The sequence below is a fragment of the Lithobates pipiens genome, unplaced genomic scaffold (genome assembly GCF_037356315.1).
Source record: "Lithobates pipiens isolate NorthernLeopardFrog02 unplaced genomic scaffold, aLitPip1_a1.2 Scaffold_13, whole genome shotgun sequence".
NCBI lineage: Eukaryota > Metazoa > Chordata > Amphibia > Anura > Ranidae > Lithobates > Lithobates pipiens.
In genome coordinates, this window is record NW_027507718.1 from 548435781 (window position 1) to 548451888 (window position 16108).

Consider the following 16108-nt stretch of genomic DNA (forward strand, 5'->3'; position numbering starts at 1 on the left):
GGATGGGAAGAGAGAGAAGGATGGAAAGAGAGAGAAGGATGGGAAGAGAGAGAAGGATGGAAAGAGAGAGAAGGATGGGAAGAGAGAGAAGGATGGGAAGAGAGAGAAGGATGGGAAGAGAGAGAAGGATGGGAAGAGAAGGGTAGGGTAGACCTCTGCATTGCTACACTGAAGAGACAAGCACCGACCCCAACAACTTGCTGACCACTTTTACTAGCAGGTGTTGTAGGGCCACACATCACACCAGACACAGCACAGTGCTCACTGCCTGCAGACATCAGGACGGTCTACTCTAATGAGTGGCTCTCCAGCTGCTGACCATCCATGACCCCAGAGCTGGTACTGCTGGTGGAACAACAGCTGAGGAGTCACAGGCTGCTAGTCCTTGGCCAGTCCTAGACTTGACCCTTCACTGACTTGGTTCTTCAGACAAGAAACTGATTAGACATCAGCCCTGTCCTCTTAACCCTTCCTGGTCTTGTCTGGAGCCCACAACCTCTGAATGGAGCCTGTCTCTGCTGCCCACACAACCCAGGAGTTTTAACAAATGTGGGGTGCCATGCTCTAGGCTTTTTCCTGGTGCTCCCAGGGCATGGGGTCATTGTCCTCCCCGGCGGTGGTGTTCCTGCGGTCCTGCCAGAAGTGCTCTACATCTGGGAGAATCTTCTCCTCGGTTTTGGAGTCCTGAGAAAGTCGGTGGGTAGTGTTTGGGTATTGGAAGTCCTGCAAAGACTGGATGGTGCAGGGCATCATGTCTGCTCCATTCTCCCCCGCCCGGGAAGCCCCGACCATGTCCTGGCCCTTCTCACACTTCATCATCGTCCAGATGCTCTTGAATCCCTCTCTGAACTCCTCCGACACGGCCAGGAACACTGCAGGGTTCAACGTGGAGTTCAGGAACAGGATCACCTGAGCCAAGACCATCAGGGCATTGGGCGGCTGTAGGATGCCATAGTTGCTATGCCTAGCCCAGATCCACACGATCCACTCTGGGAGCCACATGGCTTCAAATGCCAGGCTCACACACATCAGCATGGAGGTGATCTTCCTGCTGAGAACGCGGGGGTTGGGCACGGGGTTCCTCCTTTCTTTCCTCCTCCGCAGAGCCCTTATGTAGCAGAAGAAGGTGAAGACCATGGGCAGGACGTATGCCAACACTGGGTACAGCTTGCTGAAGACACTCATAAAGTTGGCGGCCTTTTCTGTAACATCAAAGGTGCAAGTCAAGCCCTCCTGACCCATGGTGAGCTGGGTGAAGATGAGTTGAGGAAGGGGCAACAGGAGGGACAAGGACCAGGAGAAGATCAGGACTAGCACCACATGCCTCTGGCTAAAGGTGATGAACTTGGGTGGGGTGATGACATGCTTGTAGCGGGCTTGGCTTATGGCGGCCAGGGTCAGGCTCTTCACAATCAGGCAGCTCTGGAGGAACCACTCAGTGGTCTTGCAGACAAAGCCCCCAAAGAGCCAGGACTGCTTGGCATAGGTGACTATTCGCACTGGGATGCAGAAGAGGATGAGCAGCAGGTCGGCGACCCCCAAGTTGATGACCAGGCAGTTGACCACTGAGCACTTCCCTTTTCTGAAATCGTGGATGAGGATGGCGATGAGGAGTAAGTTCCCACCCAAGCCCACCAGGCAGATGGTGCTCAGGAACAAGGGCAGGACCACTGTGATCTCTTTGCCCACCTCCGGGGGGTCTAACCCGCTGGAGAGAGCCAAGAGTGCGGAGCTGTTCATGGTCCTGAAGGGGAGGCTGGTCATTAGATCCTTAGGGCCACACAGTCATTCAGAACCCCAGATCGGGTTTGGGGGCTCCTCACGCTTGGAGGGCTTCCAGGAACACCACCCCTCAGGAGTTTTAGTCCATCCGCATGTGCTGCACCTGTTGAGTCGGGAGCGGAGTCGGCAGAAGTCAGAGGAACCGACCTGCGGAGCGGAGCGGCGTCCAGTGGCTGGTGCTGTCCATCTGATGTGGTGCTGAATCTCCTCTCCTCGTCTAGTTGTGATAAAGAGAGGCGTGGAAAGTGCACATAGAACCAGGCACAGCCACCCTCCCCTCTCCTGCCTCCCCATTAATGGCAGTTCATCCCCCTCATTTCCTAAAGTCATCCTGCACAGCTGTGGCTGGAGCCCTGGCACTGCCAGCTGGGATCTGGGCTTCTGGAGCTTTGCAGCTACTCAAGGTCAACAGGCTGGGGGGGAGGGGGGTGACTGGGGAGTGGGCACTGCCATGGAGTAACTGCCAGCTACACTCACCTGTGGCATCTTGTCAATGCTCTGCTAGGCTTGGTGTGCTGAGCCCTTCCATATAGCTGCTCACAGTCTAATGCCAGCTGGGACTTGTTGTCCATCAAACTTATGCTTTCACTCCATCCTATATACCTGGTCAGGGTACGATTTGTAGTTCATGGCATGCAACAGGTCTGGCATTTGATTGAATGTAGCTGATAAGACTTGGGCTTGTTGTCTATCAGGTGAGGCTTGGAGTTGTAGTTCTCCTCTGGAGGCATGTAGTTCCTTTACAGTGTCAAGTCAGGCTGGCTTTGTGGCTCCCCTCCTGTGTTACGCTGGGGCTTGTAGTTCTTCTGCAATGTCAGGCTGAGGGTCATAGTTCCTCTTTGGTGTCAGGCTAGGGCTTGTAGTTTCTCTCTTTTATGTCAGGTCAGGCTGGGGATTGTAGTTCCTCTACGGTGACAGGTCAGGCTGGGAACTGTAAACTGGGGCTTGTAGTCCTTCTGCAGTGTCAGTCTGACTGGGAGTTGTAGTTCCTCTCCAGTGTCAGTCAGGTGGCTGGGGTATGTAGTTCCTCTCTTGTGTCAAGTTGGGGGGGGGGGGTCATGTTTTTTCTCCTGTGACAGGTCAGGCTGGGGATTGTAGTTCCTCTCTTGTGTCAAGTTGGGGGGGGGGGGTCATGTTTTTTCTCATGTGACAGGTCAGGCTGGGGATTGTAGTTCCTCTCTTGTGTCAAGTTGGGGGGGGGGGGGTCATGTTTTTTCTCCTGTGACAGGTCAGGCTGGGGATTGTAGTTCCTCTCTTGTGTCAAGTTGGGGGGGGGGTCATGTTTTTTCTCCTGTGACAGGTCAGGCTGGGGATTGTAGTTCCTCTCTTGTGTCAAGTTGGGGGGGGGGTCATGTTTTTTCTCCTGTGACAGGTCAGGCTGGGGATTGTAGTTCCTCTCTTGTGTCAAGTTGGGGGGGGGGGGGTCATGTTTTTTCTCCTGTGACAGGTCAGGCTGGGGATTAGTTCCTCTCTTGTGTCAAGTTGGGGGGGGGGGTCATGTTTTTTCTCCTGTAACAGGTCAGGCTGGAGGAGTGTAGTTCCTCTCTTGTGTCAAGTTGGGGGGGGGGGGTCATGTTTTTTCTCCTGTGACAGGTCAGGCTGGGGATTGTAGTTCCTCTCTTGTGTCAAGTTGGGGGGGGGGGGTCATGTTTTTTCTCCTGTGACAGGTCAGGCTGGGGATTGTAGTTCCTCTCTTGTGTCAAGTTGGGGGGGGGGGGTCATGTTTTTTCTCCTGTGACAGGTCAGGCTGGGGATTGTAGTTCCTCTCTTGTGTCAAGTTGGGGGGGGGGGGTCATGTTTTTTCTCCTGTGACAGGTCAGGCTGGGGATTGTAGTTCCTCTCTTGTGTCAAGTTGGGGGGGGGGGGTCATGTTTTTTCTCCTGTAACAGGTCAGGCTGGGGATTGTAGCTACTTTTCAGTGTCAGTCAAGCTAAGGATTGTAGTTCTTTTCCAGTACTGGTCAGGCTGTGGTTTGTAGTTCCTCTCTTGTGTCAAGTTGGGGGGTGGGGTGGGGTTGTGTTTTTTCTCCTGTGACAAGTCAGGCTGAGGTTGTAGTTCCTCTCCAGTGTCAGCCAAGCTGGGGATTGTAGTTTATTTCCAGTGCTGGTCAGGCTGGGGCTTGTAGTTCCTCTCTTGTGTTAGTCAGGTTGGGAATTGTAGTTCTTCTCATGTGATAGGTCAGGCTGGGAATTGTGTACTGGAATTTCTAGTCCTTCTTCAGTGCCAGTCAGGCTTGGTATGTAGTTCCTCTCTTGTGTCAGTCAGCATGGAGGTTGTAGTTATTATCCTGTGTCAGGCAGGCTTGAGCTGGTAGTTACTTTCCACTGTCTGGTCAGGCTGGGAGATTGTAGTTCCTCTCCAGTGTCAGGTCAGGCCGGGATGTATAGTTCCTCTCTAGTGTCAGTTAAGGCTGAGGGTTGTAGTTCCCCTTCAATGTCAGGCCAGCCTGGGGGTTGTAATTCCTCTCTAGAGTCAAGTCAGGCTTGGAGTTGTAGTTCCTCTCCAGTGTCAGGTAAGCCTGGGAGTTGTGGTTCCTCTCTAGTGTCACGTCAGGCTGGGAGTTGTAGTTCCTCTCCACTGTCAGGTAAGGCTAGGGATTGTAGCTCCTCTCTAGTGTCAGGCTGGGAGTTGTAGTCCCTTTCTAGTGTCAGGTAAGGCTGGGAGTTGTATTTCCATCTCTAGTGTAAGGTCAGGCTGGGATTTGTATTTTTTCTCCAATGTCAGGTAAGGCTGGGAGTTGTGGTTCCTCTCTAGTGCCAGGTCAGGCTGGGGATTATAGTTCCTCTACTGTGGCAGATCAGGCTGGGAACTGTAAACTGGGGCTTGTAGTCCTTCTGCAGTGTCAGTCTGACTGGGAGTTGTAGTTCCTCTCCAGTGTCAGTCAGGTGGCTGGGGTATGTAGTTCCTCTCTTGTGTCAAGTTGGGGGGGGGGTCATGTTTTTTCTCCTGTGACAGGTCAGGCTGGGGATTGTAGTTCCTCTCTTGTGTCAAGTTGGGGGGGGGGGTCATGTTTTTTCTCCTGTGACAGGTCAGGCTGGGGATTGTAGTTCCTCTCTTGTGTCAAGTTGGGGGGGGGGTCATGTTTTTTCTCCTGTAACAGGTCAGGCTGGGGATTGTAGCTACTTTTCAGTGTCAGTCAAGCTAAGGATTGTAGTTCTTTTCCAGTACTGGTCAGGCTGTGGTTTGTAGTTCCTCTCTTGTGTTAGTCAGGCTGGGGATTGTAGTTCCTCTACTGTGACAGGTCAGGCTGGAAATTGTAAACTGTGGTTTGTAGTCCTTCTGCAGTGTCAGTAAGGCTGGGGTTGTAGTTCCTCTGCAGTGTCAGTCATGTGGCTGGGGTATGTAGTTCCTCTCTTGTGTCAAGTTGGGGGGTGGGGTGGGGTTGTGTTTTTTCTCCTGTGACAAGTCAGGCTGAGGTTGTAGTTCCTCTCCAGTGTCAGCCAAGCTGGGGATTGTAGTTTATTTCCAGTGCTGGTCAGGCTGGGGCTTGTAGTTCCTCTCTTGTGTTAGTCAGGTTGGGAATTGTAGTTCTTCTCATGTGATAGGTCAGGCTGGGAATTGTGTACTGGAATTTCTAGTCCTTCTTCAGTGCCAGTCAGGCTTGGTATGTAGTTCCTCTCTTGTGTCAGTCAGCATGGAGGTTGTAGTTATTATCCTGTGTCAGGCAGGCTTGAGCTGGTAGTTACTTTCCATTGTCTGGTCAGGCTGGGAGATTGTAGTTCCTCTTCTGTGACTAGTCAAGCCGGGAGATGCAGTTCCTCTCCAGTGTCAGGTCAGGCCGGGATGTATAGTTCCTCTCTAGTGTCAGTTAAGGCTGAGGGTTGTAGTTCCCCTTCAATGTCAGGCCAGCCTGGGGCTTGTAATTCCTCTCTAGAGTCAAGTCAGGCTTGGAGTTGTAGTTCCTCTCCAGTGTCAGGTAAGCCTGGGAGTTGTGGTTCCTCTCTAGTGTCACGTCAGGCTGGGAGTTGTAGTTCCTCTCCACTGTCAGGTAAGGCTAGGGATTGTAGCTCCTCTCTAGTGTCAGACTGGGAGTTGTAGTCCCTTTCTAGTGTCAGGTAAGGCTGGGAGTTGTGGTTCCATCTCTAGTGTAAGGTCAGGCTGGGATTTGTATTTTTTCTCCAATGTCAGGTAAGGCTGGGAGTTGTGGTTCCTCTCTAGTGCCAGGTCAGGCTGGGAGTTATAATTCCTCTCTAGTGTTAGGAAAGGCTGAGAGTTGTAGTTCCTCTCCAGTGTCAGGTAAGGCTGGGGTTGTAGCTCCTCACTAGTGTCAGGTCAGGCTGGGAGTTGTAGTTCCTCTGCAGTGTCAGGTTAGGCTGGAGGTTTTACCTTCATTCTAGTGTCAGGTCAGGCTGGGAGTTGTAGTTCCTCTCTAGTGTCAGGTCAGACTGGTGGTTGTAGTTCCTCTCTAGTGTCAAGTCAGGCTTGGAGTTGTAGTTCCTCTCCAGTGTCAGGTAAGCCTGGGAGTTGTGGTTCCTCTCTAGTGTCACGTCAGGCTTGGAGTTGTAGTTCCTCTCCAGTGTCAGGTAAGCCTGGGAGTTGTGGTTCCTCTCTAGTGTCACGTCAGGCTTGGAGTTGTAGTTTCTCTCCAGTGTCAGGTAAGGCTGGGGGTTGTAGCTCCTCACTAGTGTCAGGTCAGGCTGGGAGTTGTAGTTCCTCTCCAGTGTCAGGTTAGGCTGGAGGTTTTACCTCCTCTCTAGTGTCAGGTCAGGCTTGGAGTTGTAGTTCCTCTCCAGTGTCAGGTAAGCCTGGGAGTTTTGGTTCCTCTCTAGTGTCACGTCAGGCTTGGAGTTGTAGTTCCTCTCCAGTGTCAGGTAAGCCTGGGAGTTGTGGTTCCTCTCTAGTGTCACGTCAGGCTTGGAGTTGTAGTTTCTCTCCAGTGTCAGGTAAGGCTGGGGGTTGTAGCTCCTCACTAGTGTCAGGTCAGGCTGGGAGTTGTAGTTCCTCTCCAGTGTCAGGTTAGGCTGGAGGTTTTACCTCCTCTCTAGTGTCAGGTCAGGCTGGGAGTTGTAGTTCCTCTCTAGTGTCAGGTCAGACTGGTGGTTGTAGTTCCTCTCTAGTGTCAGGTCAGACTGGTGGTTGTAGTTCCTCTCTAGTGTCAAGTCAGGCTTGGAGTTGTAGTTCCCCTTCAATGTAAGGTCAGCCTGGGGGGTTGTAATTCCTCTCTAGAGTCAAGTCAGGCTTGGGGTTGTAGTTTCTCTCCAGTGTCAGGTAAGCCTGGGAGTTATGGTTCCTCTCTAGTGTCACGTCAGGCTGGGAGTTGTAGTTCCTCTCCACTGCCAGGTAAGGCTAGGGATTGTAGCTCCTCTCTAGTGTCAGGCTGGGAGTTGTAGTCCCTTTCTAGTGTCAGGTAAGAATGGGAGTTGTGGTTCCATCTCTAGTTTAAGGTCAGGCTGGGATTTGTATTTTTTCTCCAATGTCAGGTAAGGCTGGGAGTTGTGGTTCCTCTCTAGTATCAGGTCAGGCTGGGAGTTATAGTTCCTCTCTAGTGTTAGGAAAGGCTGAGAGTTGTAGTTCCATCTCTAGTGTAAGGTCAGGCTGGGATTTGTATTTTTTCTCCAGTGTCAGGTAAGGCTGGGGGTTGTAGCTCCTCACTAGTGTCAGGTCAGGCTGGGAGTTGTAGTTCCTCTCCAGTGTCAGGTTAGGCTGGAGGTTTTACCTCCTCTCTAGTGTCAGGTCAGGCTGGGAGTTGTAGTTCCTCTCTAGTGTCAGGTCAGACTGGTGATTGTAGTTCCTCTCTAGTGTCAAGTCAGACTGGGGTTGTAGTTCTTCTCCAGTGTCAGGTCAACCTGGGACATAACCAGGATAGGCTCATCAAGAGATATATTCCAGGCACTGCTCTGCTCCTGTGGATGGGGATTCTTACACACTGAGTACTGTGAGCAGACAATAACACCATGATGAAGGCACAGGGCGGTATCAGGCATGCATGATATGGTGTGAATATTGATGAATATCACTGTGTCTCTTACGGGAGTCTGAGCCTCTGGTGGGTACAATCACAGATACAGATACGAGCCTATGAGGAATATACAGTCAGTCACTGTTACAAAAAGGATAGTCTACAGTGCACACAAGCACCATTACAGATGGGATTGCTTATGGTGGGTATAGGCACCATTACAGATAGGATAGCCTATGGTGGCTACAGGCAGCATTACAGATAGGATAGCCTATGGTGGCTACAGGCACCATTACAGATAGGATAGCCTATGGTGGCTACAGGCACCATTACAGATAGGATAGCCTATGGTGGCTACAGGCACCATTACAGATAGGATAGCCTATGGTGGCTACAGGCACCATTACAGATAGGATAGCCTATGGTGGCTACAGGCACCATTACAGATAGGATAGCCTATGGTGGCTACAGGCAGCATTACAGATAGGATAGCCTATGGTGGCTACAGACACCTTTACAGATAGGATAGCCTATGGTGGCTACAGGCACCATTACAGATAGGATAGCCTATGGTGGCTACAGGCAGCATTACAGATAGGATAGCCTATGGTGGCTACAGGCACCATTACAGATAGGATAGCCTATGGTGGCTACAGGCACCATTACAGATAGGATAGCCTATGGTGGCTACGGGCAGCATTACAGATAGGATAGCCTATGGTGGCTACAGGCACCTTTACAGATAGGATAGACTATGGTGGCTACAGACACCTTTACAGATAGGATAGCCTATGGTGGCTACGGGCAGCATTACAGATAGGATAGCCTATGGTGGCTACAGGCACCTTTACAGATAGGATAGACTATGGTGGCTACAGACACCTTTACAGATAGGATAGCCTATGGTGGCTACGGGCAGCATTACAGATAGGATAGCCTATGGTGGCTACAGACACCTTTACAGATAGGATAGCCTATGGTGGCTACGGGCAGCATTACAGATAGGATAGCCTATGGTGGCTACAGACACCTTTAATGATAGTATAGCCTATGGTGGCTACAGACACCTTTACAGATAGGATAGCCTATGGTGGGTACAGGCACCTTTATAGATAGTATAGCCTATGGTGGCTACCGTGGCTACAGACACCTTTACAGATAGGATAGCCTATAGTGGGTACCCTGTGTTTCTGACAAGATAGCGGTGAGTGTCTGGTAGGTCAATGTCATAGAAAATATCTAGGAGAAAGACTGGTCATACTGGGGGTATCTTTCAGTAAGAATTCTAAACTACAGGAGGGGGCGGAGACAAGACCAGTCACCCTGCACAAGGAGACCCTGCTTTTATTTTTTTTTATATTCATATTGGGACCTCATCAAAGTCTAACAAGGACTGTTGGGTCTATTCAAATTATAGCAAATGCTGGTGGGCTTACACTCTACTCTCAGGTGCAAGACTTTGGCCATTGATGTTTTTTCTTTACAATGCATTACAGGACATTCAAATGGGCAATTCCCAACAACTTATTCATATTGGGGTTGATTTACTAAAACTGACGAGTGAAAAATCTGGTGCAGCTCTGCATGGTAGCCAATCAGCTTCTAACTTTGGCTTGTTCAATGAAGCTTTGACAAAAAAAAAAAAACCTCGAAAGCTGATTGGTTCCTATGGAGAGCTGCACCACATTCTGCACTCTCCAAATTTGGTAAATCTACCTCACTGAATTCAAACCACCAAATAAGCCACATTTGGTCCCAACCTGGGCTTGGACGGAACCAGATCTCATCTCTACTGACCACCATGACATACACGTGAGTTTCCCAGAAGTATAAAAGGTTTACATAGCACCAAAGATTGTCACTGTATCTTCTTTATTCATCCAGCAGAAGTCTCAACTTTGGCTAAAGATCTGGCACTACCTATAGGTATGATATTTTGCACTGGGAAGATGAATTCTAGGGTCATCTACTTGGTTCATTCCATCTAGGTGTAACTAATGGTTGATAAAAACCTATCAAGGATTACTGACATATAATCACACACATGGGTTGGACTTGATGGACTTGTGTCTTTTTTCAACCTCACCTACTCTGTAACTATGTAACAGCCAGTAAAATATGTCAAATGGGAATGAGAGAAAACACCAAACACAAGGTTCTAATATTCACCATATCTCCATCAATTCTTCCCAGGGCCGGTGCTACCGCTAGGCAAACTAGGCAACCGCTGAGGGCCGCACTGATGCCTAGGGCGCCCGGCCACCGGTGTTCCCTACTCTCTTCTCTCTGCAGCAAGCAACTAAGTCTCAGCTAAGGATGAGCTCCGGCGCGTTCGCACAGCCAGCGACATTACTGTCGCAGGCACTCTGAAGGTGCGGTGTTCTGCCAAAAACTGTTCCCTCGTCGGATAGTGTCCGCCCTGTACTGCGCTGGTGCAGTACGGAGCACAAGGAGACGCCGAAGGTCTCCGAGATAAGCCGCGCCTGCGCACTGATTCCAGGATCAAGCCCCACCATCCAAGTGGACATATGGTAGCACTTAGTAGGAGGGCCCCTCGCGGGCACGACCTCACTTCGCTTGGCAATTTTTTATTCTAACTCTATGTCCACTTGGATGGTGGGGCTTGAACTTGGAACTTCGGCATCTCCTTGTGCTCCCTGTCTGTGCACTGAGTCCAGGATTAAGCCCCACCATCCAAGTGGACATATACGGTAGCACTTAGTAGGAGGGCCCCTCGCGGGCTCGCTTAGCTCGCCACACTTCAGGCAGGGCCTCACTTCGCTCGGCAATTTTTTATTCTAACTCTATGTCCACTTGGATGGTGGGGCTTGAACTTGGAACTTCGGCATCTCCTTGTGCTCCCTGTACTGCACGGAGCGTACTGTGCAAGCGCAGTACAGGGCGGACACTATGCGACGAGGGACAGTATTCGACACAACACCGGCATACCTTGCCTAAAATTCTGGAACTTTGCCCCAGATCCGAGGGCTCCTGCACGCATGCACTGGAATGACGTCATCGCGGGTCTGGCCAATCACGTAGCTGGAGCGTGCGAACCTGGGAGAAAGACAAGGGGGAAACATGTCGGCCCCTCAGCGGTGACATTACTGCGCTGGAGGACTTTATTCCAAGGTGAGTATTTCACATTTCTTTGCAGATTTTTTTTTCCCGCAACATCCGCGGTTTACAAACGCTTTACGCAAACAATTGTTACAATCTTTATTTATATACTTCACCTAGAGCAGAAGGTGTAGTTAAAACACTTGCTGTGATTTTTTTTCCCCTATAAAATGTTCACTTTTGTATTCGTACTTTGTTGCATTGTGGTGCTGCTGATTTCCTGCAGTCTCTTTGCTGCCACCTCCTGCCTATATATGCACTCCAGCGATAGCTACATGGCAGTCCTAGGATGGTGACAACACTGGACCTTGTGTGTTATAACGGCCTCTTAGAATTTCCATCAGAAGGGTGACAACCGAGGAGAGCAATGTGGAGACGTTGACAGGGTGTTGTCACCCCATAACAGGAAATGCCTGAAAAGGGAACCTCGTGGCGGGATCACCAGGTATTACTTTAGGGAAAGCTACAGATGTGAAAATGCTGAAAATAACTTTTGAAACAACTTAACCATATAAAGACTCGGGTATTCTTCCCTGGACCTTTCTTTATTTCTTCTAGATCTGTGTATTAATTCAGCACTAAACAACTCCTACACATGACCTCTGTGCAGGAGCTTCCTGTAATAAAGACCGCCCACTGCTGTCCTCTCTCCTTGTGCAGGGTGACCGGTCGTGCCTCCGCCCCCTCCTGTGCTTTTCTGCAGGCAGCCTGTAGTGGGTGGAGTCTACAGGGTCCCTCCCACATCTCTGCTCTCTCTCCTTGTGCAGGGTGACGGGTTGTGTCTCCGCCCCCTCCTGTGCTTTTCTGCAGGCAGCCTGTAGTGGGTGGAGTCTACTGGGTCCCTCCCACAGCTCTGCTCTCTCTCCTTGTGCAGGGTGACTGGTCTTGTCTCCACCCCCCTCCTGTAGTTTTCTGCAGGCAGTTTCTAGTGGGTGGAGCCTACTGGGCCCTTCCACAGCTCTACTCTCTCTCCTTGTGCGGGATGACTGGTCTTGTCTCCGCCCCCTCCTGTAGTTTTCTGTAGTGGGTGGAGCCTTCTAGGTCCCTCCCACAGCTCTCTCTCCTTGTGCAGAGTGACTGGTCTTGTCTCCGCCCCCTCCTGTAGTTTTCTGTACTGAGTGGGAGCTTTCTAGGCCCCTCCCACGGCTTTGCTCTTTCTCCTAGTGCAGGATGATTGGTATGGTCTCCACCCCCCTGCTGTTAGTTTTCTGCAAGTAGCTTGTAGTGGGTGGAGCCTATTGGGTCCCTCCCACAGATCTGCTCTCTGTCCTTGTGTGGGTTTTGACTGGTCTTGTCTCCGCCCCCTGCTGTGATTTTCTGTAGTGGGTGGAGCCTACTAGGCCCCCTCCCACAGCCCTGCTCTTTGCTCAGGCTATGGACAGCACAGTGATGATGTCACCACCATTTTTACAAGGTTATATCTGGGTTTGCACACAAAGTGGATTTCTATCCTTTGTGACTATTGAGGAATATATCTAAATGAATGCGTGTTTGTCCGGAGTTCCACTTTAAGCAAAGCCTGTATATTCCCTGCTGGGTTGGATCATTGTCCTTGGAGCTGTCCATCATGTATGGTGCTGAAACCCCCCCCCCCCCCCCCCCACTCATCATGGTGTGGACTGGCCTCCAGACTGATGGCATGCCCTGATCTGGTAGCAATGTAGTAAATGCAGTGAGCATTGATTAGGCGGTACCATGAAATGCCCCCCCCCCACCCCCCACCCATCGCTTGTCGCAGGAACACAAGGACATGTCTGATAATGCCTTTCTTCTACATATCCCATTGTATTAATGAGAATTCTTCATTAATCCCCCCCGGCTAACACTAATCCCTGGACATAATCAGGCGGAGGTCCCTCCCTATGTATAGTGTGTGCTGCTGGTGGTCCGGATAATGAATAGATGGATGTCAGGGAAGAAGGGGGGGGTGGGGGACATGCATACAAATCTGCCCTTCCCCCCCCCCCCCCCCGCCCATTATCCTATTCATCGTATGGCCAGCCATAAGGGTCCCGACCTCACTCCGCAATGCCGGAAAGGATAATCGCCACCTTCATACTATTTTCATTTTACAAATGGAAATGACTCTCAGCGGAAGCAGGCTTCTAGGCAGCCGCCGTGGGACTACAAATCCCAGCTGTATGCCCTTTCCAGGATGGTGTGTACTGGGGAGTAGAGCCGCACGATCCTGGCCAAAATGAGAATCACAATTTGTTTTTTGCTTAGAATAAAAAGATTACAATTCTCGCAGCGTAAAAATCTTTCACATTATACAAAAAAAAAAAAAAAAAATTGGGCTAACTTTACTGGTTATTTATTTATTTTAATTTTTTCATTAATTTAAGTGTCATTTTTTCCCCCCCAAAAAAATTGCACCAATAAAGTGTAACATAAAATATTACAACAATCACTATTTTATTCTTTATGGTCTCTACTAATTATATATATATAATGTTTGGGGGTTCTAAGTAATTTTCTAGCAAAAAAAAAGATTTTAACTTGAAACCAACAATTGTCAGAAAAAGTTTTAGTGTTTAAGTGGTTAACCGCTTCAGCCCCGGAAGATTTTTTTTTAAATTAAAGTGTAATTTTTTTCCCCCCAAAAAATTGCACCAATACAGTGTGACATAAAATATTGCAACAACCACCATTTTATTCTCTAGGGTCTCTACAAAAAAAATTATATATATATATATATATATATATATATATATATATATATATATATATATATATATAAAATGTTTGGGGGTTCTTAGTAATTTTCTAATAAAAAAAAAAGATTTTAACTTGAAACCAACAAATGTCAGAAAAAATATTCGTGTTTAAGTGGTTAACCGCTTCAGCCCCGGAAGATTATTTTTTTTTTTTTTATTAATTTAAGTGTAAATTTTTCCCCCCAAAAAATTGCACCAATACAGTGTGACATAAAATATTGCAACAACCACCATTTTATTCTCTAGGGTCTCTACAAAAAAAATTATATATATATATATATATATATATATATATATATATATATATATATATATATATATATATATATATATATATATATATATATATATATATATATATATATATATAAAATGTTTGGGGGTTCTTAGTAATTTTCTAATAAAAAAAAAAGATTTTAACTTGAAACCAACAAATGTCAGAAAAAATATTCGTGTTTAAGTGGTTCTTCAGCCCCGGAAGATTTTTTTTTTTTTATTAATTTAAGTGTAAATTTTTCCCCCAAAAAAATTGCACCAATACAGTGTGACATAAAATATTGCAACAACCACCATTTTATTCTTTAGGGCCTCTACTATTATATATATATATATATATATATATATATATATATATATATATATATAATGTTTGGGGGTCCTTAGTAATTTTCTAATTAAAAAAAAAAAGATTTTAAGTTGAAACCAACAAATGTCAGAAAAAAGTTTAGTGTTTAAGTGGTTAACCGCTTCAGCCCCGGAAGATTTTTTTTTTTTTTTTATTAATTTAAGTGTAAATTTTTCCCCCCAAAAAATTGCACCAATACAGTGTGACATAAAATATTGCAACAACCACCATTTTATTCTTTAGGGCCTCTACTATTATATATATATATATATATATATATATATATATATATATATATATATATATATAATGTTTGGGGGTTCTTAGTAATTTTCTAATTAAAAAAAAAAGATTTTAAGTTGAAACCAACAAATGTCAGAAAAAAGTTTAGTGTTTAAGTGGTTAACAGCTTCAGCCCCAGAGGATTTTACCCCCCCCCCCCCCTCCTGACCAGAGCACTTTATGTGATTCGGCACTGCATCGCTTTAACTGACAATTGCGCGGTTGTGCGTCCGTGGCACCCAAACAAAACTAACTCCTTTTTTCCCCCCACAAATAGAGCTTTCTTTTGGTGGTATTTGATCACCTCTGCAGTTTTTATTTTTTGCGACAAAAACGACAATTTTGAAAAAAATATATTTTTACTTTTTGCTATAATAAATATCCCCCAAAAATATATTAAAAAACTATATTTTTCCTCAGTTTCTTCTACATATTTTTGGTAAAAAAAAAAAAAAAAATCGCAATAAGCGTTTATTGATTGGTTTGCATAAAAGTTATAGCATCTACAAAATAGGGGATAGTTTTAGGGCATTTTTATTATTATATATTTTTTTTTTACTAGTAATGGCGGCGATCTGCATTTTTTATCGGGACGGCGACATTGCGGTGGACACATCGGACAATTTTGACACATTTTTGGGACAATTGGCATTTATACAGCGATCAATGCTATAAAAATGCACTGATTACTGTAAAGATGTCACTGCCAGGGTAGGGCTTAACACTAGGGGACGATCAAGGGGATAACTGTGTTCCCTCAGTGTGTGTTTAACTGAAGGGGGGAGGGGACTGTATAGGGGAAGAGATAGATCGCTGGTCATACTCTGTATGAACAGACGATCTGTCACTTCTCCCCTCAGAGAACCGGAAAGCTGCGTGACTACACACGCAGATCTGGTTCTCCGTGTCTCAGCGGCGATCGCGATGATCATGACCGCCGGGCACTCGCATCGGCTCAGGGGGGCATGCAGCAGGCGCGCACACGCCCCTAGTGGCCACAGGGAAAAGCGGCATAACATAACGCCGCTTCGCCCAGCCGTGACATTCTACCGTAGTTACTGTGGCGGCTGGTCAGCAAGTGGTTAAGTGTAATTTTCTTTTCCCCAAAAATTCGCATTTGAATGACCACTGCGCAAATACAGTGTGACATAAAATATTGCAACAACCACCATTTTATTCTCTAGGGTCTCTACAAAAAAAAAATATATATATATATATATATATATATATATATATATATGTGTATATATGTATGTATATATATATATATATATATTTTTTTTTTGTAGAGACCCTAGAGAATAAAATGGTGGTTGTTACAATATTTTATGTATATATAATTCTAAGTAATTGTCTAGCAAAAAAATATATATATTTTAACTTGAAACCAACAAATGTCAGAAGAAAGATTTAGTGTTTAAGTGGTTAAACTTCCCTCATTTACACACTAAAGTTTATTCCTTTGATCTAAAGGACAAATTGTTACAATGTTTATACTTAAGTTCCAATGCTAAAGAATGTTGCGATTTTTGGCAGACTGCCCGTTTTTTCTTTTTCCTTTTTTTTTGACGGCTGTCGGCTTCAGCAGAGCAGAGAGAATTCTCGGCATAGAAAAGAATCAGGAAATACTTTGCCAAGATTGCGAGAGGGGGGGGGGGGGAATACCGTGATAACGATTATTAG

General features: G+C 47.0%; 1 protein-coding gene across 1 annotated transcript in view; it reads right to left on the bottom strand.

Annotated features, from left to right (window-relative positions):
* Positions 1 to 2115, bottom strand: part of LOC143975826 (G-protein coupled receptor 151-like) — a 4063-nt gene extending 1948 nt beyond the window's left edge. Inside the window, exon 1 of the mRNA XM_077478391.1 lies at positions 1 to 2115. This exon is cut by the window's left edge and continues 1948 nt beyond it. Coding sequence (XP_077334517.1) covers positions 565 to 1764 — 1200 coding nt within the window. The 5' untranslated portion in view covers positions 1765 to 2115 and the 3' untranslated portion in view covers positions 1 to 564.
* Positions 2116 to 16108: the final 13993 nt, after the last annotated feature.